Source organism: Simochromis diagramma, unplaced genomic scaffold (genome assembly GCF_900408965.1).
Source record: "Simochromis diagramma unplaced genomic scaffold, fSimDia1.1 OVJJ01000228.1, whole genome shotgun sequence".
Classification (NCBI taxonomy): Eukaryota; Metazoa; Chordata; class Actinopteri; order Cichliformes; family Cichlidae; genus Simochromis; species Simochromis diagramma.
This window is the reverse complement of record NW_024386873.1, coordinates 412,077-434,615: the sequence shown is the minus strand read 5'-3', so window position 1 is coordinate 434,615 and position 22,539 is coordinate 412,077. Positions and strand designations below refer to the sequence as shown.

The window sequence follows — 22,539 nt, the reverse complement described above, 5'->3', positions numbered from 1 at the left end:
AAGACTGAGATGCTTCGTGTTGGAAAACCCTCCAAGAGTGGGCTAAAAATCCCCCACAGTGACGTGAAAAACTCACTGAAGGAATAACAGACTGCAGCCGCTGCTGCCGCGGGGGGAACAGCCATCAGGGTTGGGGGGCAGTTTGCACACAGGGCAGGTAGGTTTGATATGTTTGTTCCCTTAATGAATGAAATCGTCTTTTAAAAACTGCATTTTGTGTTTACTTTGTTATCATTGTTCAATATTACGATGAGTTTGAAGATGTGAAACATTAAAAACATACGAAAAATAAGACTTTCTCACACCATCGTTTCTGCGTGTGTGATCAGCTACGTGTGCAGATGACACACATATATAATCATTTATTCTAAGGACGTGGTTTTGTGAGAGCAGGATATGACATCACGTAAAACACGATTCAGATACAAAATCAGGAATTTCATTGATCTCTGACATCTGTGTCGATCTATATATAAATAGATCGTATTTATATATCGTCCCTCCCGATTCTGCCCCCTCTCCCCTCTTCTCCTCCATGGTCTCACTGAACTCTGTCACACACACACACACACACACACACACACACACACACACACACACACACACACACACACTCTCTGACTCACTCACTGGCCTGCACCAGTTACCAGTCACTTTGTGGAGCATTGGACTGCCATTACCTCATAAGACTTTGTTGTTATACTATCTCTTACCGTACATTACTAAATCTCCATTTGCACTATTTGCCTATTTGCACTACTCTGCCTGGTTTACACTCAATGTCATTTACCCTTACCTGAATATTGTATATTGCATAGCTTTCTTGTTAAATTGTATTGTATTTATTTAAATTTTTACTTTTTTAATTATTTTATTTGCATTTTTTAATCACTCTCTTATATTTAAATGTTCATTTGCTATTTCATCTAGGGTTTGAGAGTAACGAAATTTCTATTCTCTGTATGTCCTGTACATGTGGCAGAATTGACAAATAAAGTTGACTTTGACTTTGACTCGTATATATATGTGAATGAAATCATTTTATATTTCAGAATTTACATTTTTCATGAGAAAATATTAAAAAAATAATGTTTCTATTTGTTTTAAATGTAAAGTTTTAAACAACATTTAAACATTTTATTTGAATTCATTTTTGTATTTCTGTCTATATCCTGTGTTTTCTGTAACATAAAAGCCAATTTGACATTTAGTAACTTTGACATATACGATGCAGATTTAAAAAAAAAACAAGTATAAATAATTCTGTGTTTTTTAGATATTTAAAGTTACATTAGCGTTAAAAACATAAGAAATGAGAAAGGCGGCTGACCTGCTGATGATGGCGATCAGTGAAGTCTGCTGTGCGAGGAGCAGCGTTTAAACCCAGACGTGGCTGCGTGATCACACCTCCACACAGTGAAGAAAGTGTCGCACTTCTTCAGTGTTTGACGTGTTCGACAAAATATCCGTTTGCAGTTTCAGCTTTTCTGGGCTGAAGTGTTTGGTGGTGGACGACCGATCGCACTGCCAGAACCACCCAAAGAACCTTTGACTTTGGGACACAGTCTAACCATCGTCCCCTCCTTTGTAAACTACTGCCTTTTCCATTCTTTTGGGAATCTAATATTTCTGTTAAGTCTACAAGGTGTAAAGTTTTTAGTGAAACATGTGTCTGAACCATATCTGTCCTTTGCCTTTGATCATCGCTGAATGATTTCTGCCTCACTAACCTCCTGAACGTGACACTTCTACAGTTATTAGTTAGAAAATACTTTGAGATTTGTTCAAGTCATCAGCTGTGGAGTCTCAACCTGCAATAATCCTAACATTTATACTCACTTTATTAATTCCCTTCTTACTGGATGATTAATAATTAAATTAAATGACTGAAACATTGCGACCTTTGACCTTTCTGTATTTCTCATAACTAATCATCATTAGAGTGAGCACCTCTGTAGTTTGCAGGTCAGGTGTGTTAAAGCCCAAAGGTCAGCTCCATCTCAGACTCCACAGGCCTCAGTCAAAGGTTAAAGGTTAAAGTTCATATCAACACAATTAGAAACAGACTGAACAACACAACTTGTTTGTAAGAGCTCTTCACACACGGCAGCCTTATAGGAGTGAAGGAGACCAGGAGGCTGTGTGTGTGTAGATGTGTGTGTGTGTGTGTAGATGTGTGCGTGTGTGTGCGTGTGTGTATGTGTGTGTGTGTGTGTATGTACGTGTGTGTGTGTGCGTGTGTGTGTTCCTGTCTAGCTATCTTTGTGAGGACTGAAATCTGCATTCTACTATACTTGTGAGAACCAACAGTCACTGAGGACACACAACCCGGTCCTCACAAATTTGAAGGCATTTTTGAGGCTCAAAATGTGGTTTTAGTGTCAGGGTTACAGTTAGGTTATGGTTAGGTTTAGGGTCAGGGTTAGGCATTCATTTTTAATGGTTAGGGTTAGGCTAAGGGGCTAGGGAAGGCATTATGTCAATGAAGGTCCTCACTAAGATAGCTGAACGGGGTTGTGTGTGTGTGTGTGTGTGTGTGTGTGTGTGTGTACGTGTGTATATGTGTGTGTGTGTGTGCGTGTGTGTGTGTGTGCGTGTGTGTGTTTGCACAGACTCAGCAGAAAAGTTGCAGTTGTAGTCAAACTGTTGTCACGACTGTGAAACCACGAAAACAACTTCCTGAAGAAGTGATGACAGTTTCTACACAGCACCAACTCACAACAACAGTCACCTCAGTGTCAATGTCAGAGAGAAACCCACCAATCAGACGATTCCACCCGAGCAGCACTCAGTGACAGTGGGGAGGAAGAACTCCCTTTTAACAGGAACAATCTGGGGATGTTAATTAATTAAATTATTTATTCGTTTTTTTAAATGTAAGATTAATTTAAAAACTAATTAAATTAATAATATTTATGAAACATCCAACAGGACTTCAAACAACTTCAGAAACAAAAATGTAAAAACATTACAAAAATTACAATTTAAAACTGTATCAAAAATATGAAAACACCTTTAAAAAACAAAAACAAAAACATGGTGGGCAACATGGAAAAAGCCAAAGAGACACTTTTAAATAAAAGAGCAAATGAAAAGTGGGATTTTTTAACAAGAATATTAAAGTTTTATTTTTTAAAACTTCACCATGTTTGAGTTAAATCACAGCTGCTAAACATCCTCCTGTCCTCTTACGATACAGCTTTAAAGATGAGAAGAAACATGAAAGGAAGAAAGAAATTAAAAAATGTAAAAAACAGACAGAGAAACGTGTAAAATTCTGAATTCAGAAAAAGTAAAAATACTCCAAAGATTACAGTTTTAGGTCATTTGAAGACTTCCTCCTCCTGATGTCTCTCTGCTGTCTCTTCTGCCCCCTGCTGGTCTGTTGTCACATTGCAGCAGACTTTCACCTTGGAGGAGGCTGAAGGGCAGTGTGCGTGCGTGTGTGTGTGCGTGTGTGTGTGTGCGTGTGTGTGTGCGTGTTCTTCCATCTCTGTGAGGACTCTCTTTCAGTGAAGCTAAACCTGTTCCTTGAAGTCAGGTGTGCACCCTCCAGCAGCTCCGTAAATGTGAAACCTGGACTCATCGTCCCTGTAAGGACTAAAAATGAAACCAGTCCTCACAAAGACAGCCTGACGAGCGCGCACACACACAGTGGGGTTTCCATCCCTTCCTGTGGCCTTCTCTGCACTGATCATTCCTCTTTTATCTTTTGTTTCACTTCCACAGTTCATGTGTCTGGCAAAGCCAGAAATTTAAAAGCCAGAAATGAAACTGAGTGTGTGAGCTTTGGTCCCAGAGCTCAACTGAGTTTCCTCTCCTTATACTACAGCACTGTTTGACAGTCTGAGAGGAGCAAACACAGCCTCACAGTTCATTAACCAGATGTGTTTTTTATGTTTTAAAATGTTTAAAGATGTTTGAATAGATTTGGAATAAAAGGTTTTATTATTCATTTTACTCCTAAAACCATCATAACACTGTAACTTATTTTAATATTTAAAGTAAGTATTAATTAGACGGACCAGATGTCAGAACTTGTTTGGCTCCTGCACTTCGTTTCCCCCCGTCTCTGAGCATCCGTCACCCGGCGGCTGGTTTCTCCACGCTTCCTCACAGCCATGAGTCAAAGTTTCGTCTTTCTCTCAGAGTTCATGGCTGATGTGGGGCGAGGGGCCCGCTCCATTTTACGAGGCCTATGTGCGCTCGGCTCCTGTAGTTACAGCGATTTTACTGCGTGTGCCTTGGACACCGGCCCGGGAACGCTCGTCTCAGAGTCAGAAATGATCCGGAGAGAAAAGAGGCCCAAACAGCCCGGCTCCTCCGGGTTTCCGGCTGCTAATGGAGACAATTAAAGGCAAGAGTTCATATGTGAACGCGGCCGGGCAGATAAAACTGGAGGAAGGAGTCTCCACGAGCCGACCCCGTCCCACCAAGTCCTCTGAGACAAGGCCACTCGTTCACTCTGACCTCGCTCACCATCAGGTTTCTATCAAGTCTCAGCTACACTATGAATTATGGGATGTCATTATGTCCTCTCTTTTCATAAAGGATGCTCCAGAGTTACCTACCCTAAGGAGGTAATGAAAGAAGCACTGAAGCTCCTTATTCAGTAAAAAAGGAAAGAGATGTGTCAATAGTCCCAAAGTTTCCTACTTATGTCATGATTCTATTTACCGTCCTTCTTTTGCTTCCTTCTTTCTCTCATGCTTTTCATCTGTCCTTCCATCCTTCCTTCTTCCTGCCCTTCCTTTCTTTTTCTCCTTTCTTGAGTCCTTCCTTCTTTAATTCTGCTTTCTGTCCTTTTTTTCTTCTTTGCTAACGTTTCTTCTCTCCTTCCGTCCCTACATCTGTCCTTTCCTTCTCCTTTCTTTCTTCCTTCTTTCATTCGTTCCGTCTCTTTCCTTCCCCTTTTCCTCACTTCCTTTCTACTTTTACTCCTTTCTTTCCTCCCTAATTCTTCCTTCTTTTCCTGTTTTCTAACTTCTTTCGCTTAATCCTTAATTTCCGTCGTTCCATTTTCTTATCCTTGTTTCTCTTTTCCTCCTTCTGTCCTTCCCTCATTAAACCCACTCTCATTAGGCTGCAGATACTTCAGGAAGTAACTAAACTCAAAGGCAGGAAAAAGTGGGAATATTACGTGGACCGTGAAGTGTTGGTGGGCGCGTTCTTCAATTCTAACTTCCATTCTCAGTTTGTTAGGAATAAATCTGATGAAGCTCCGCCTCCTGAAGTCTGATGCTTGTGGCTTTAATGAAGCTAAAGTCTGACGGTCAGAGGGTTAATCCTCCCTCTGTTGTGTCTGCAGGCAGAGCTGGCGTGCTTGCCTCCTGCACAAACACAAGCGTAACAGATGAAGCACATCTGTCACAGCTGGCATTATGCTGACAAAGAGGAAATTGATTTTTTGTTCCCATCACAGGAGAAAGCAGCAGATGGGTTTGTTTTGAGAAGGACTTATGAATTATTGGTGAGCGCCATCCTCCACCAGCGATCTGAGGAGGTTTCTGTGGTCTCAGAGTGAAGAAGAAACCAGCAGCTCAGAAACAACCTCCATGTTTCTGTGTTAAAGTGATGTTTATAGTTTCATAGACTAACTGTTAATTCAGATTTAAAACCCAATCAGTGGAATAAAAACATATCATTTATTTTCATCTCTAAACATTTTTGAATTAAAAAATTTGAATTTCGGTTAATTAATTCTGACTTTAAGCCCTGCTTTCAATTCGTGAGGCTAGTTTTAAGTTAAAGTCTGTTTATGGTGCTGATGTTTGTATTCCAAAACAAATTTAACATCAATTAAATTGTTTGAATTATTATTTATGTTAAGATTTAGAATTAACTATTATCAAAAACAATTTAAAGAAACTGTTTAAAAATTTGACCTTTCACTTTATTTCTTCCATAATTCTAATTTTAAAAGTTTAATTAAAAAAACAACTAATTTTGACTTCCCCCGTCAGTTAGACTGAAGCAGCATTTTTTAACAATAACTTAAGAATTAATTAAAAAATATACTTTTTCTTACGCTCGAAAAATCTCGTCACGAATGAGCTTCCACACTGAGGCTCTGCTACGATGGGGCTCGCGACGTGTTCAAGAGCATTTTCGTGGATCTGAAGCCGGAAGTGAAAGTGCTTCTTCCTGCTCAGATTAAACTGAAGCTCCGACATTAACGCGGCCTTTTCCTCCTTTATGTAAGTGACGCGGTAAACAACACAAATAAGGAGGAAATGATGAAACCACTTCCCGCGGCTCTCCGTCTCACCAACCGAGCCGCCCCTGCCTCTGCAGCCGGCGGAGGGGAGCCCCGCGGCGGCCTGGAGCTCCTGGAGGCCGGGTCGGTAGGACGGAGAGCTGCGGGAGGGGGGACAGGTGCAGCTCGGCTTCTCACGACAACAAAGCCGCAGATGATCGACGGGAAGGCCCCGCCCTCTTCTCAAGCACCGATTTTACGTGATTGCCGTAGTAACTCGAGAAGAGGCGCACGAGACTTTAGGGGGCGTGTCGCTTCTCTGCGGCATGCGCTCAATCAGAGAGAGGTGGGGAAGGGGATGGGGGGGACTTATGTTGTAAGTGACGTAATCCCGAAATAAAGGCGCAAAAGCAGCATCCCTGCAGGTCCCTGACACCAGAGCAGGGCCCGCCTGTGGGAGCTGGCCTCACCCAGACCTGCAGACACAGATCACATCTCCCAGCAGCCAATGACAGTTAAATACACCCATCTGCATCAGGTCGTCATGAAAGCATCTGATCCTGAGTCTGTTCTGTTTCAAATCCGTGTTAATTGTAAAAATCTGTCAGCTGTCTGAGTCAAACCGAGCCTCAGATGTGAGCGGTGAAGTGAGTCACTCCACCTCCTCCCAGCCCTCCAACACACAAATATCCACTGCTTCTGCCTTTAACAGTGACAATGATATCGACATCGGATCAAAGTCCTGGTTATCTAACACATCTACACAACAAAGATTCTTCCATCTCTGACGGCACGTTAAAGATACCTCAGCAGCACACCTGGATCAGGCTTCAGCTGACTCTGAGTCAAAGCTTTATGAACTCTGTGAAACACGTGTTTGCACGTGGCTTCGTTGGTCGACAGAAAAGAAAGATGGCTCTTCAATGGGAGTGAGCATGTCTCTGGTGGACGGGCAGCTCTGTGTACAGAGCTCATGAGCTTACATAAGACTCGTTTTTACTGCACAAACAAAGGCTGGACTCATTTCCAATGCAAACCTGCGACGCATGTGGCTCAGAAAACCGACAGAAACCAGGCTCCTGAACACAGCAGGAACCCGGCACGACCTCAGCCTGAACACCTGCAGAGGCATCGAGCTCCTCTGATTTTACTAACTCCCAATTTAAGATGTTTGGGGTGGGGCTCAGGAGGTTGGGGGTTCACTCCCTGCGTCCTCCAACCTGCATGATGAAGCACCCTTAGGCAAGATATGGAACCCAGAGTTTCCCCGATGCATCCATCAGAGAGTGTGTGTCTGTGTGTGTCTGTCTTGATGCTTCCTCTCAGAGGTCGATTTGAGTCTAACGAATAAACTTTAACAGTCGTATAAAGGTGCTCTACTTCACCATGGTAACACTGCAGGTGTGAGGCTATGTGCTGTCTCACAGAGCGTGGATCGTGGCCTGCATGAGTGGACAGTTTGCACGTTAACACCATGAAAACGAGCTGCTGGCTCATTGTTAGTCAGTGCTGCTGGTTTCAGTTCTGCAGCTGTGCTGTTTATAATGTGTCAGCTGACACTGAGGGACACGCTCAGAAGCAACTTCCTGTTCTGTCTCACCTGGATTACTGAGCATGTGGTGGGAAAATTCCTGTTGGTGTGCAACACTCAGAGATGGCAGCGTTTCAAAGCTAGCACTGCTCAGCAGTTTCAGTCTTCATGGTTATTATTTGTGGATGAATACACGGTGAGACCTATCCCACCATCCCAGCTGCCAAACAGCAACGGGCGGGAACGCCCCACGGAGGTCGCCCATCTGCACCCTGCAGAAAAAGTTCATGACACATCGGGTTGACCCAGACCGCAGCTACTGCGGTTGGTCTGCAGCATCACTTCCTCAGGAGCATTTCACCCACTGTTTGAGTTTATCTGTGAATAACAATCAGCACAGAGAACCACAATTACAGCTTCAACGTGAGGAGTCACTAATACCAAAGCAACTTCAGGCAACTGCTGTTGTGATTTGGTGCTAATAAGTAATCCTGAAGTGACTTGAACAGAGAGACTGACGAAGCTGTCGGGAACGTGCAAACTGGAAAACCATGAGGGACAAATATGTTTGACCTGAGAAACCAGAGAGCGAGGACCCAGGAGCAGAGGAAGTCCTATCATTTTATTTTTCCATCATCTGATATCGCTTCTAAATCAGCGAGAGAACACCACACTAACACAGAATGCTAAGCATGAGCAGAAATACCAACAGTGATGCAAAGATTCCCCACAGAAGCCTGAATCCGCCTTTGTATAACGTAGCATTAATTAGCATATGTCTGTGTGATGCTCCCTGTGGATCAGGCAGCTTGCACACCTAGCATGCTAGTATAAGTTGATAACTCCACCCTCACTTCGGGCTCCAAGATCCAGCTCGGTGACGGAGGCGAGGCTTCAAAGGACGGAGCTCACCGGCAACAGTAGCCTGTGGCCATCTTTTATATACAGTGTGTGCTGCAGCTCCACTAAATGCATAAGGTCACAGAGTTTAGGATTCACATTAATTAATAATGGTGCTTTTGTGTGCTGGAACACGTCTATGAGCAGCTGCAGCAGATGCTGAGGCTGGTCCCGGGTCAGCTGCAGGCTGCAGTCTGATGTTTGGGAATGACTGATGTTATTTTTTCACAGCCAAAATGGCGTGACTGACTGCAAGGGCGCGAGCGTGGGCCAAGACATGTGGGCGGGAAAATGCTGCTGCGCCTCTACTCGGGTCTTTCCGGCCTCCTCCGGAGCGGCTGAACACGCGCGACTCACAGAGCAGCAGCAGCCGCAGCAGCCGCAGCAGCAGCGCCGAAGAGCCGCTGGAGGAGCTCCGCGACCCGCCGCCGATTTTAACCCAGATTTCCGTCGGGAACTCGGGCAGGCGGTGGGCTGGGGGCTCGGGCACAGAAGAATGAGAGAGCCCTCTCACCGCAGGGCGCGCAAACATGAACGGGGCCGTGTATATGTCGTTCTTCCAGGGCCAGCTGGAGTCCGTGCTCGAGCAGGTCGTTCAGCTCGCTGTCCAGGAAATAAGCAAGACGGTGGGCTCCAGCCTGAACGGCCTCCTGCTGGAGACGGCCGTGAAGGAGCAGGAAAACCGCCGGCTCGGGCTCCAGCTCCAGGCGCGGGAGAAACGGGGCCGAGCCTCCGCTTCAGACGACGGAGGCGGAGGAGGCTCCCCGGTGGCTGGTAAGAACAAAGCCGGGGAGAGGGCGGATAGCGGGCGGGCGAAACCCGAGCAGCAGCCCGGGGGACAGGGCACGGGGCCTGGCGTGCCCACCGACACACGCCGCCTGGAGCAGAGAGGACGAGTCGTGGGTAGGCACCCGTTACACAACACACACACACACACACGCGTTTCACTTCCTATTAATCCCGTTTTCCAAAAACAAACAAACAAATATGCCTGCTGGCCAGCAGGAGGCGCTGTGAGGCAGCCCTCGTGCTCCACACTGTTTCACTTTAGTCCTGACAAATTCAACGTAATTATGACGTCATCCATGACTGAACAATCAGCTTCCAAACAATAACGCCGTCCGACACGGTGTTCGGTCTCAGGTGGACGACAAACGACGTGCCGGACGCCACCCCTGCGTCCTTCCAGGTCGACTTACGGTGACCTCGCCCGGACGTCAGCCTTCAACAAGAAACCGTAAAACACCGGCCTGAGCGCCCGCTGAGCCCTGATCCAGGAGCCTGCAGCGCTCGGTGGACACGAGTTACTTGATGATTTGTGAACGATTCCACGTGTTTTAGTGTTTTTTTTCGTGACATTCGGAAGCTCGCTGGATTTGACATATATTTCACGGGCTCGAACTGGTTTCCATGGAAACACTGAGAGCAGCTGGCTGTGGCGTTTGGAGGCGATGCTACGTGTTATCACGTGCAGGTGTGATGTCATCTTTTCGATGAAAAAAGGTGACGCCTGCAGGTGATTGGACGAGAACACTCCTGTGCTGGGGGAGCATTTCAATTGGTTCTAATGTGTCTGTGATACAGGTGAAGCTGGACGCAGTGACCCTGCAGAGAAACGTGAACTCGGCGCCTCGTTTGCGTGTAATCGCCTGTCTGAGCGTCACGTCAGAGACGGTAACGCTGCAGCTTCACGAGGAGAAGTCGAGGAACTCGAGTGTGAACGCTGCAGGGCTGAAAATAGAAAGCGAGGTGTGCAGCCTGAGGATCGTAAAACAAGCCACGCCCTCCCCGCAGGAAAGGAGGGGGGCATGCAGAAGACCGCAGGAGAAAGGGAGGAGGACATGCTGACTATCAACCTGACGCAGTGACTTGAGTGACGCCTCAGTGATGTTTCATGGATGTCGGGTCAGATTCATCAGCCGGAGCATGACCGCTCCGGGCCACGGGTGTCCGCAAGTGTGGCGTTCCTCATTTGTGGAGGTGGGAAGAGCCTGCCGGAGAATCACGCGGAAAGAAAAGACTTCACAGCACGAAGCTGATTCGGCCGGTGGGGCGATTTCAGTACTCTTCCACACAGGTGATGACCGCACAGGTGCCCGTCCTGTCGGGTCATGATCACCCTGCAGGAAGCGGCTCGGCTGGAGTCAGGAGGTCATTACAGACTGGCGTCTCACGCCTACGTGCTCGTTTCAGGCTGAATGTGTCGGCACATTGTCTGTTGGCGCCCTGCGCTCTGACCGAGTCCAGCTGCGTTGGTTCACTCTGAGGTTAAACTCGTAACTGTCACGCTGCTCTGAAATCCTCCCCGGTCAGTGTTTCTCTGTGGATGATTCACCATGACGCTGAAGTCTGACCCGAGTGGACTCGTGGATGCAGAAACTGAACCCACCCCCGCACGGTGTGTTCGCCTTACTCGCCATTACAGCCAGGTCCCTGCGGCAGGATTCTCCTGAGCGCTCGTTCAGACAGACCCAAAGAGCTCTGAGCTCTGCTCATGTCGTGTTTGCAGGTTTTAAACTGTGAGCACTTTGATTCAATAACATGACTTTTTCCAGATGTTTACATGATGATCTCGCTGCACAGCAGGTTGGAAAAATGTCTGACGAGCAAACGTCCGCTCGCTGTTCAGCAGCTGCCGTGTTTAAGGATGAGAAACATTTAATTTATCACACGAGCGGGAAGGACGTCAGGAGTGTGAGGGACTCCACTTTATCCTGAAATTCCCACAAAGACACAAGGAAAAAAACAGGAAATGATTTGAATCGGAGTAACCCCACGATGAGCGCCCGCTGTGCTGAGGTCTTCACGCCACACACACACTCTCTCTCTCACTGCACTGCAGCAGCGTCCACATGCAGGGACATGTGAGCAGGAGATAAAAGACGCTCTCTCGCATGCATGCACACATCTGTCGACTGCAGCACACAAACACGCTGCTGAGCCCCACCCACGCCGAGATTACCAGGTCACCGTCATGCACCGCCAGAGTTCAGGATATCAGCGATGGCGGCGTCAGAAAGCATCAGTTCACTTCCTAACGTCCTCATACACACCCCACAGGTCAAAGGTCACACTGCTGTGTGTGGATAGAAAGGATGACGATGCTGAAGAGAAAAGCTTTGACGGTCAGACGATGCTTAACAGCTGGTGAACCTGGTGAAAGCCTGAGTTTCAGAGTGTCACTGAAGTGTCCCCGAATCGTAGCGCGCTGAAAATCCTCTGATCCGCGACGGCTGCTCGGCTGCTAGCAGCTTTAATGAAAGTCGTTGTCACTGTGACAGAACCATCAGCCAACCAATCAATCGATCAATCAACGTTTCAGAAAATAGTTGTTTTAGTTGTGTGAAGACATAAAGACCTGGATGGCCGCTAACTTTCTGCTTCTTAATTCAGATCAAACTGAGGTTATTGTACTCGGCCCTGAAAAGCTTAGAAATATGGTATCTAAGCAGATTCTTACTCTGGATGGCATTACCTTGGCCTCCAGTAACGCTGTGAGGAACCTTGGAGTCATTTTTGACCAGGACATGTCCTTCAACGCACATATTAAACAAATATGTAAGACTGCGTTCTTCCATTTGTGCAACATCTCTAAAGTTAGAAATATCCTGTCTCAGAGTGACGCTGAAAAACTAGTTCATACATTTATTACTTCCAGGCTGGACGACTGTAATTCATTATTATCAGGAAGTCCTAAAAACTCCCTGAAAATCCTTCAGCTGATCCAAAATGCTGCAGCAAGAGTCCTGACAGGGACTAGAAAGAGAGAGCAGATTTCTCCTGTTTTGGCTTCCTGTTAAATCCAGAATTCAAAATCCTGCTCCTCACATACAAGGTCTTAAATAATCAGGCCCCATCTTATCTTAATGACCTTGTAGTACCATATCACCCTATTAGAGCACTTCGCTCTCGCTCTGCAGGCCTACTTGTTGTTCCTAGAGTATTTAAAAGTAGAATGGGAGGGAGAGCCTTCAGTTTTCAGGCCCCTCTTCTGTGGAACCAGCTTCCAGTTTGGATTCAGGAGACAGACACTATCTCTACTTTTAAGATTAGGCTTCAAACTTTCCTTTTTGCTAAAGCATATAGTTAGGGCTGGACCAGGTGACCCTGAATCCTCACTTAGTTATGCTGCAATAGACGTAGGCTGCCGGGGGATTCCCATGATGCACTGAGTTTTTCCTTTCCAGTCACCTTTCTCACTCACTATGTGTTAACAGACCTCTCTGCATTGAATCATATCTGTTATTAACCTCTGTCTCTCTTCCACAGCATGTCTTTATCCCGTCTTCCTTCTCTCACCCCAACCGGTCGCAGCAGATGGCCCCGCCCCTCCCTGAGCCTGGTTCTGCCGGAGGTTTCTTCCTGTTAAAAGGGAGTTTTTCCTTCCCACTGTCGCCAAAGTGCTGCTCATAGGGGGTCATATGATTGTTGGGTTTTTCTCTGTATCTATGAAGCGCCTTGAGGCGACTTATGTTGTGATTTGGCGCTATATAAATAAAATTGAATTGAATTGAAGCTGTTTAGCTGGCCCTGCAACCTGTTTCATCATGAACTGTGATTTCACAGCCAGTCTCTCCAATAATTAGCCCCGCCCCCATCTCTGTTCCACAGACCAGCTGAAGTCCGTCATGGAGCACGTCCTGGACTTCGCCGTGCGTGAGCTGACGAAGATCGTGGAGGCGTCATTCGACGACCTGCTGCTGGAGATCACCAAGATGGAGCGAGAGCAGCAGCTGCTGGAGAAGAGGCTGGGAAAGGGCGCTGAACGAGGAGGCGGGGACAAAGGGAAAGGCGGCGGTAGGGGGAGGAGGGGCTCGGAGAACGACTCTGTGTCCCCGAGCGGCTCAGAAGACGCCCGTGAGGAGGTCGCTGTGGTCACTGCGTCCAAAGAGACGCCGCAGACACACGGTGAGTGATCAGCTGGAAGGAACTGAGTGTCGTACTCTGACCGGGGCTGGTTGGTTGTGATTGGCTGTCAGTGAGCCTGACTGGGTGTGGCTGGTATCCTGTTTTGTGTTTCCACAGGTGAGTCAGATCAGGTGTGTGGAGTGACTGTTATTTTAGCTGAAGCTAACCTTCTTCCTCCCCCTCTTTACCCCCCCCCCCCAGTCCCGGAGCGTCCCCCCGTCCTGTCTGTCTCTCAGGACTGGGTTCCCATCCTGGACAAAGTCTTCGGTCAGAAGTGGTGCAGCGACGTCTGGAACGTCAAAGAGGTTGGCGGGGGTGGAGGAGGAGGAAGTGGGCGGGGGTTAGGAGAGAGTGTGACTCATATTGTCCCCGCCCCCACCCCGGCAGTGACCCTGGAGCCCTCCCCCTCCTCCCCACAGCAGGACCCCCGCTGGACTCCTTTGGAGGACATGGAGGTGTTTTCTCCTGATGAAGATGAAGCTGCGGGCAGTCTGATAAGCGCTGCCGCCGCTGTCAGACCTCCACCCGGACCTCCACCCGGACCCCCCCTCAGCCCCACATGTGAGGCACCTGCAGTTTATCCTCAGTGCTTCAGGAAACAATGTAACATTAACAGGTTTATGTGTGATTAAATAAGAAGGAAATACTCAGTAGTAACATTTTAACATCTGAGAGCGTGACAGTGATGTTTACGCTCCTTAAAGCAGCGTGAATGAAAACAACTGGATCCTATAAAAAGAGCAACATTAATGATCATTTATATGTACTAATATGTATTTTTCCAGTATGTATATGTTTTCATACATATATGTTTGGGGTGCAACGATACACAAAATTTACGGTTCGGTTCGGTTCGATACTTTGGTGTCACGGTTCGATATTTTTTCGATACAAAAAAATGTTCATGCCTTTTTAATTTGTCATTTATTAAAATTATAAATATATATTTTAACTCAAAAGTACAGTTTTTAAATTTAACCCTAACCCTAGTGCGTGTTTTTTATTTTGACAGCGAATGCGCACCTGCGGACCACTTATGTGCAGCCCTGGTTATTTAGCTCATCATATTGCAGCCACAGAAATTCTTTTGTCCATGAAACCATAAAGCTGCACTTTCTTTTTGCCTTATAGTCTGATTTGTCATAACTTCTCCGTTTTGTGGTAAGCTTTTCTTTGGCTGTCACTTCTTCACCCTGACCTGTCTTATTTGGCTCAGCAGAACTGAAATGCTTTTACACGCTCACTCACATAAGCTCAGCGATTCTCTGCGCGATCAACCTCGCACATGTTTAAGCTTGCTGCGGGAGATTTCACTTGTCATGTTTGCATAGTAAGCTAACGATTGATAAGACGATGTCAGAGGAATTGGTGCACAAATTATCATCACTCACAGATCAGTGCTGTCGCTCTCTATACACAGTTCGCGCGATTGCAAAGTGAAAGCAAAAAACAAGCGCAAATTCAAACGCGATTTCAATATGTCACATATTGACAGTGGCTCACCGATGCCAATGACATAATTACCCAGCTACATTTCTGAAAGAATGCAAAAGCATTGACATATATTTTTCCTACAATAGCCCGACGGGCAGGGAAGAGATAGATTTTGGTAGCCCGACTGAAAAAAATCGCTAGCTCCGGGACGTCGGGCTAGCGATATTGCAAGCCCTGTATCTGATTGAGGAATCACTCATCTTTGGAAAAGAGTTTATTACAGAGAAATGGCTCTTTCCAAAATAAAAGCTAACGTTAACGAGCTAACTGCGCTAACACACTAGTTCCCACCCATGTAATTGAGCATTGCGTGGCACATCCAACATACTGTTTTACTTTAGTCCATGACTCGCTTACCTTCAGGGTCATACGTCACACGAAAACCAAAATAATTCCAAACACCAGATCTGAATGAGGGTGGGGGAGGTTGAATTTGCCATGTTGCAAGGAGAGCTTAACTTCTGTCTCGCTAGCTTGCCCTGCGCTCTTCCTTCTGACTATGCTGTCTGTGTGGAGCGCTCAGTGAATCTGCGTTCGACTACTCCGCCTAGGCTGCACTGTCGAGCGCAGATCCACTGAGCGCTCAACACAGACAGCATCATCAGAAGGAAAGTTGATAAAATAAATTACAAATGTTGTATTGTTCGATACATATGCGTACCGAACCGAAAGCACTGTATCGAACGGTTCAATATCGATACGAGTATCGTTGCACCCCTAATATATGTATGAATATTGCATGGCTACGTTTTAGTTTTGGGTGCGACCTGTCCAGGTGTGCCCCGCCTCTCACCCTGTCACAGCCGTGATAGGCTCCACCCCCCCATGACCCTGATAAGGAGAAGTGGGCGAAACAGGATGGATGATTTTTAGTTTCATGAATAAAAAGTCAGAAAACTTAAAGTGTTTGTAAAGATATCTGATGATGTTTTTATTGACACTGAGAGGAATCTGAAACCGTGACCTTTGACCTCGCTCCCTCCTTCAGGTCAACGGTCCTCAGCCTCCATGCTTCATCGCCTCCTCACGCTCCCCTCCCAGCTGCTCGATGACGATGAGGAAGCCACCGCCAAGGAGACGCTCGGGTGTCTGGCGTTTGACGGCTCCATCAGGCCGCAAGACGCCGTCGAGCCGCCTGCTCAGACTGGCAGAGAGGAGGAGGAGGAGGAGGGAGACGAGGAAGACGAGGAGGATAAAGGGATGAAGGTGAGGAGCGCACAAGAGGGCAGGAAGCAGACAAAGGTTGATTTTTAATGTTTAGATGGCGAGCTGACATCTCTTCCTGTCTTTCAGCGGAAGCGGCGGCGGGTTTGGTCTGAGTGCGAGGAGTGCGGCCGCAGGTTCAGCCGGATAGCCCTCCTGAAGGCTCACCGCCAGACTCACAGCGCTGGAAACGCCGCCACATCATCGCCTTCATCGCCGCCCGCCGGAGCTGCCTCGCCACTCCGCTGCTCCGACTGCGGCAAAAGGTTCTCCTCGGCAACACGTCTCCACAGCCACATCCGGACTCAGCATCACAGCGACCAATCCTGATCTGGGACCAGACGGTACGCAGGCGAGAGCAGCAGGGCGTTTTATTCTGTTACACAGACACTTTCACTCTGGAAGGCCACAGGAAGTAACTGCAAAACTGACCTCTAATCAGAGCGGCCTGCTCTCATTGGTACCCCCGGAGCGGGATCCCGGGTTCTGAACGACCCGGCTCAGCGACAGGAAACGTTAGAACGAAAACGTTCTGCCAAAGTTTTTTTTTCCTAACTTTGATGTTTGTTTCTTCAAATATTTAAAATTCCTGAAAGTTTTCAGGTCTCTAACTTTTTTATTTCTTAACCAGAAAAACTTTAGACAAAACAAAACACAGTCGCGGGCTGCGTCTGAAGTTCGTTTCGGTTATTTTCAGATTATTTTTTTAATTCATAATTTTCTGAAATTTGAGCTCAAAACAGAAAGAAATCTAAAATTGTCACGTTTATTAACGTTTGGTCTGGAACAAACTGCTGAAACAGTTTGATTTCAGTTTGACAGGAAGACGAGCGAGGAAGGACGCGAGGAAAAATCTGACATTTATTTGAAGTTTATTAGAACAATTTCAAAATTAAAGCCTCAAATTCAGGAGGAAGATCGGTGTAAAGTCTGCATGTCTTTGGGTTTATACGGAGGCCAATTCGCACATTTGAGAACCTGGAAACGTTTTTTGGAGGTGACTCGACAGCGTGAATCTGAACCAGTGCAGAAACTTTTGAGGCGGAGGAGGTCAAAGGTCAGGGGTAACTGAGGGAAAACACGCACACATCCTCCTCCTGTAAATTGTAGGCTTGTTTTGGCTTCTTTGCTCGCTGCCTGCTGGTTTGTGTCTGTGCGGCGTGCACACGTTTTCTACTCGTTTGGTTTTGAAGTGCCCTTTTTTAGGTTTGTCTTTGGATTATCGTCGAGTCCATGTCTGTGGTTTTATCAGTGTTCCTCGATCAACTCCGAGGACGAAAACAAACAGGGAAGGAACAACTTCCTGTCCATCCGAGGGGTCTTCAGTTCCAGTGTGAAGCTCAGCGGTGAGCTCCTTCCTCCTTCCATCTCACCAACACAAAATGTGTCACACTTGCAGAATTTCTTTGTTTTCTCATATTTTGTTGTTCAGACATAATTGAACTCCATGAAGCTACGAGTCGCCTCAGCGTTAGCATTTTACCCACAGCTCAGACTGGTTAAACCAGCTGAGCTCACAGCAGTCATATTATGGGGTGAGGTGAAGCTAGCAGCTACAGCCGCCTGTGTCACCAACCACCTATCTGAGGCCACGCCCCTAATAATGCAACCTTTAAACAGGTGAGTTGTGAAAACATTCTGCCCCCGTACAGGTTCTACAAAGGAGGAAATGATCCACAGAGACCAACGTGTTTATTTTAACATGGGAGTCTAGGGGGGCTGACTCACTGCTGCCTCTGCTGGGCGTCAGAGGAACTGCAGTCAGTTTTTATCATGAAGGCTGGATTATGAGATCGAAACTTTTACTTATTCTTCATTAATTCAGGATTTTGTAGGCTGTGAAACATTTTGATTTTATAAAGGCAAAATCTTCACTTTTCTTGCACAGCTGGGCTTCCGTAGCTCATCAGCTGGAACTGATTCTAAGAATTGATCTTTGGTAAGTCTGCTGTGTCCTCTACGGAAGCCCATTCCTACCAAAAAACATAACATTGGGTTTCACTGTGAGCGGCAATTTTTTTTCCCCCTGAATTAATTTTTTTTGCTTTAACATTTGCATTCTTACATTTTTCATTATGTATTTCAAATTTTTCACTCTGTCAAATAGTTAAATGCAACGTAAACATCTGTTTTAAGTCTTTTAGTGTTCGCCAAGTCAAACTCTGAATAAGAAAATCTAAAGATTTATTCTGCGTATCGTTTTCATGTTTTGCTGGAGGAAGAGGATGGAGGGAGGAAGGATCAGGTGACAGGAAGTTATTCATCCTGAGAGTTAGTTTTTATCTCTGAGAAACGTCAGCACGAACAATCACAGAATCCGTTGTTTCACGCTGTGTAAATGTGTGAACCTTTTTTTCAACTCTGAAGCAATACGACGGCGAGCTCTGCAGAGCTCCGTGGTTCAATTTGAACAAGGACCAGAAATGCACAAAATGAAACCGTCTGCGAGCCGGGGCCGTCTGACCGTTGGAGGATCCAAAACTCTGGTCACCTCAGGCGAAAATCAGACGTTTTTTTTTTTTTTTACTGTCCTGTCTCTGCTTCACCGACCGCTTCGTCTCGTTTTCGTACCTCATTTTTCAAGTGTTTCTTTGACTTCCTGTTTCCATGAGACCTCATTACCTCAGCTGAAGCGCAGCGGCGAAATCTCACCTGATCAACGAGCAGATTTTAGTTTTTTCTCCAGGCCTGGTCTGACATAAAAACCACTCGACATGAGATGTTTCTTTGTTTTTTTAGGACTTTATTTTTTGAAGGTTTGATTCATACGGAATCCAAAATCTGACAAAAAATGTTTGTTTTTTTGATATCAAGTTGAGTAAATAACTGTTTACATTGGTGAAGAATTTAAACGTGTATGTAAACACAGTAAAAATGAAATTCTTTTTATTGTCAAACAGAAGTTTAATTTTCTGTCAGGACTGTGGCTGCTCCGGGTGTACAAAATCAGGTGATAAGAAAAGCTCACTTTTGTGGTTTTTACGCACCGGCGGCAGAAGGATCGGACGTTCCGTTAAAGTTCAGAAAAATCCGAATCCTGAGCTCAATTTGGCCGATCTCTCTTTAAGGCTCCCTCCTTGTGCGCTTCCTGCAGCCGTCCCTCGCTCTCTCCTGTTCTTCAGCTGACAGATTAACCAGCTTGCCCTATCCCAGCATCCTTCTCTGCAGCAGCCTTTCCATCAACTGTGTTGGCCAATAGGAAAGTGGCAGAGCGCCCTCTGGTGGACAGACTCCAACATTGGCACTCCTGACGTGGCTGTAGGGCGTTTCTTTGGTCTCTACTTTAGTTTTCATGTATCAGGGGTGGTTAAAGCTGTAGACAGATGAGGAATGCCAAACACCGGGCGGCGGATAAATCAGGACGTAAAAGCTTTTTTCAGCTGCTCCGTGAATCCTCGGGGGTCTCCGTGGCCTTCCTGACAGAAGCCCAGAGCTCTCCTTTTACTTCAGATGTGTGAAGCGCTAAATTTGCACCGTTATTATTTTATTTAATATGATTTTAGGGTTCTGGACCTCTAAACTGTGCATATATGAATAAAGCCACAAAACTGCTTTGTTCAAATTTCTACATTTCAGTAAAAACTGAGAACTTGTTGGACTTTTAAAAACCTCGTGTGGCTGCTTGTGCTGACAAAATTAACCGAACCCAGAACCTAAAGTCCAGACTGTATTTTTCCCATCGGTCGGGCCGGATCGCTCCATTCGTCAGATTTTACTTCCTGAGAGTTGAAGCCTGAAGCAGCTTCACTCGGCATAACGGGACAGAACTCTGGGAAAACTGGGCGGAGGTGCCAGAGGAGATGACCTGAATGAGAGATCACAGGTTTATGATGACGTCAGGCCTTTTTTTCTTTATGTCACACAGCTGCCATCACAGGCCATAAATAGACTGTATGTAAAAGATGTGCATAAACAGTGGTCAGCGCATTTATGAAGAGTTGAGCTGACGGATTTTACCGTCTCAGCTTTCAGAAAGCAGACGTGATGCAAGACGATGGATTTCTGCACCGACTTCCGTACTTCCTGTCCCTCCGTGACTGATGGGACCAAAATCTCCAAAATAAACTTCCTGTTCTCTTCAGTCAGACCTGAACCATAAACACATCAGAACAGGGTTTGCTGAGCTCAGATCAGCTGAGCAGGATGCTCATTTTCCCATTCGGACCAGAGGAGCCGCCTCCTGCTGGACACTAGAGAACAGCCTTAGGTCCATCTTTTATGTACAGTGTGTAGGAACAAGCTTCGTCTGTTTGACTTTAATGCTGCCCTGAAGAGTCGGACCACTGATCGTTGGAGATATCATGTGACCTGTTTAACCAATGACAACTCCTCCTGTCCTTGTTTACACAGAGGAATGCATCTGCCTAGAAACAAACATGATATTAGAAATAACTTTGAAGAGGAGTGGCGTAACACTTTGTGTTTAAAGACCTGGATATCAACATAAATGCGTGATAATACTGTCATCATTTGTTTATGTGCTGTTTGAGGCCCATGTTGGAGCTCCATTAAATCTGATCTAATCTCAACGCAAAATGCGAACTCTTTCCAGATGATGAAAATTGAGTGAAACCCTGATCTCTTAAGTTATAATTAATGAGTAACATTTCCCTGCTGGTGGTCTTTATTCATTTATTATGTTTGTAGCTGACCAGATGCATTTCTCTTCCAGAAGAGGTCCGTGGCTGTAACGCGTCGTCGTATCATTTCTAGTACTGAAACATTCGTGCAATCTCATCGCAGAGCTCTTTTTTTTTTTTCTTTTCTTTTTTGTTAGCAGTGAAAAGTGGTTGTGTGGTACTCGTACTTCAGTCCTTTGTAGTTAAAACTTTGGGTGTGAGCGAAAAACTAATAAAAATCCTTAAAAGTTGGCGAGGAGTTCCTCAGGGAACAGACGTGTGAATGAGGGGCAAACGGGTTTGTTTTCTTTTGTTTTTTTTTCCATGTTAATATTTCCAGTTGGAGGTTTTCCTGTAAGTCAGGCTCTTTGTGAAGACACGGGGGAACTTGTTTCGGGGGTGGATTTGTTTTAAACTTTAAATATGGATTTCTACTTCCTGTTTAACCTTGATGAACGCTGTATGTCAAAGAACAGTTCATCTCATTTTTTGGATGTGATGCAATACTTTTTATAAAATGTTCCCTGTTTTTTAATTTAATTTTATTGTTTTTTTTTTAAATGAACATCAGCCAAATGGTAGATTGAATGCTTCAGGATTTGTTTTTGTTTTTTTTAAAGGTCAGACTTGATGTGACCTTTGACCTTGTGTGACCAGTGTCAGTTCTGAGTGAGTTATCAGACTCTGATGTGTTGGTTGTTTACTTTGTGCCTGGTTTTATCAGCGCTGCATGGGCTGAATGTCATTAAACACCAACTTACAACGGTCTGCCATGATGATGATGATGATGATGATGAAGTGGCTGTTTTTAAAAAAAAAAAGAAAAGTATTGCCTGTTTTAGTCGAGCAGAATGGGTACTTTGTAGTGTTAACATTCAAAGGAAACAAATAAATGTTCATAACTACCGGCTGGAACGCTGACTGTTCTTTAACCTCCTAAGACCCGAACTCTTCCACGGCATGTATTTTTGATTTCTCTTTGATATTTGGGCATATTGGGGGCTGATGAATGTAAAAACAAAGAATTACCAGATTTTTTTTTCCTTATTTTTGTTTTTAAGAAAATAAGAGCCACATATGAGGGTATTCGTTTAAAATTTTGATAGAACAGTAACAGCATAATGTCCTCGTAAGTGGATATCAGGCCCTTGTAGAGCAAAATTGAGTATTTTGGTCTAAATAACCCAAAATGTGATGTCCACATATGTGGACGCAGGTCCTAGGAGGTTAATGTTATTTCACAAATGTTCAGCAACATGACCTGGTTGCTTCAACATTTAAACAAAATGCTGTTTAAACAGATAAGAAAACCCCTCAGAGACAAATGCTGTCTTGAAATATTTGTAGTCCACGTATATATGAGGTTAAAGTGTTTCCAAATTTAGACTCAAATACAAAACGTTCATAAAGGCTAAAAATACCAAACTTTGACACAAAGCTTCTATAAGCTGCATCGCCTTGTCACAAGGGGGCGCCACAGTGGGTAGGTCCACCTGTTTGATTTTAAGTGACCCCTGAAGGGGATTTGGGTCTGTGGAATCAAACCACACTCACTTTCACTTTGCCCTGAAACAAACACCTTGCCCCCCCTTCCTCAGCCAGTATTCACCTGATTGGCAGGTATAAACAGCAGGTGGGTAGGGTCTCTTAAGATGACCATATAAGGACAGCCAATCTGTGTGACTGTG

General features: G+C 45.5%; 1 protein-coding gene and 1 long non-coding RNA gene across 3 annotated transcripts; one reads left to right on the top strand and one right to left on the bottom strand.

The window, feature by feature from the left end:
• Window positions 1-1,886: 1,886 nt before the first annotated feature.
• On the bottom strand, window positions 1,887-10,363 carry LOC120733516. Its single transcript, XR_005695843.1, has 3 exons — window positions 10,048-10,363; window positions 3,614-3,618; window positions 1,887-1,901 (listed from the first exon to the last, which is right to left on the bottom strand). It is a non-coding gene; the product is annotated as an uncharacterized LOC120733516 (long non-coding RNA).
• Window positions 7,745-21,756, top strand: si:dkeyp-113d7.10 (zinc finger protein 16-like). Of its 2 annotated transcripts, none has more exons than XM_040031774.1 (5): window positions 7,745-9,530; window positions 13,239-13,535; window positions 13,737-14,096; window positions 16,018-16,235; window positions 16,323-21,756. In XM_040031774.1, the coding sequence occupies exons 1-5, from the start codon at window positions 9,158-9,160 to the stop codon at window positions 16,560-16,562; spliced, it is 1,488 nt and encodes a 495-aa protein (XP_039887708.1). In that variant the 5' UTR covers window positions 7,745-9,157; the 3' UTR covers window positions 16,563-21,756. The 2 variants fall into 2 exon arrangements, with proteins under 2 accessions (XP_039887708.1, XP_039887709.1); XM_040031775.1 differs by having other exon boundaries at window positions 7,746-9,401.
• The last annotated feature ends 783 nt before the right edge of the window (window positions 21,757-22,539 follow it).

What these genes read in the sequence shown, in the direction of transcription:
- si:dkeyp-113d7.10 (XM_040031774.1), top strand. Translation starts at nt 9,158, where the DNA reads ATGAACGGGGCCGTGTATATGTCGTTCTTCCAGGGCCAGCTGGAGTCC. An exon ending in AGAGACGCCGCAGACACACG is followed by an intron (nt 13,536 to 13,736) that starts GTGAGTGATCAG and finishes CCCCCCCCCCAG; the next exon opens with TCCCGGAGCGTCCCCCCGTC. An exon ending in ACCCCCCCTCAGCCCCACAT is followed by an intron (nt 14,097 to 16,017) that starts GTGAGGCACCTG and finishes TCCCTCCTTCAG; the next exon opens with GTCAACGGTCCTCAGCCTCC.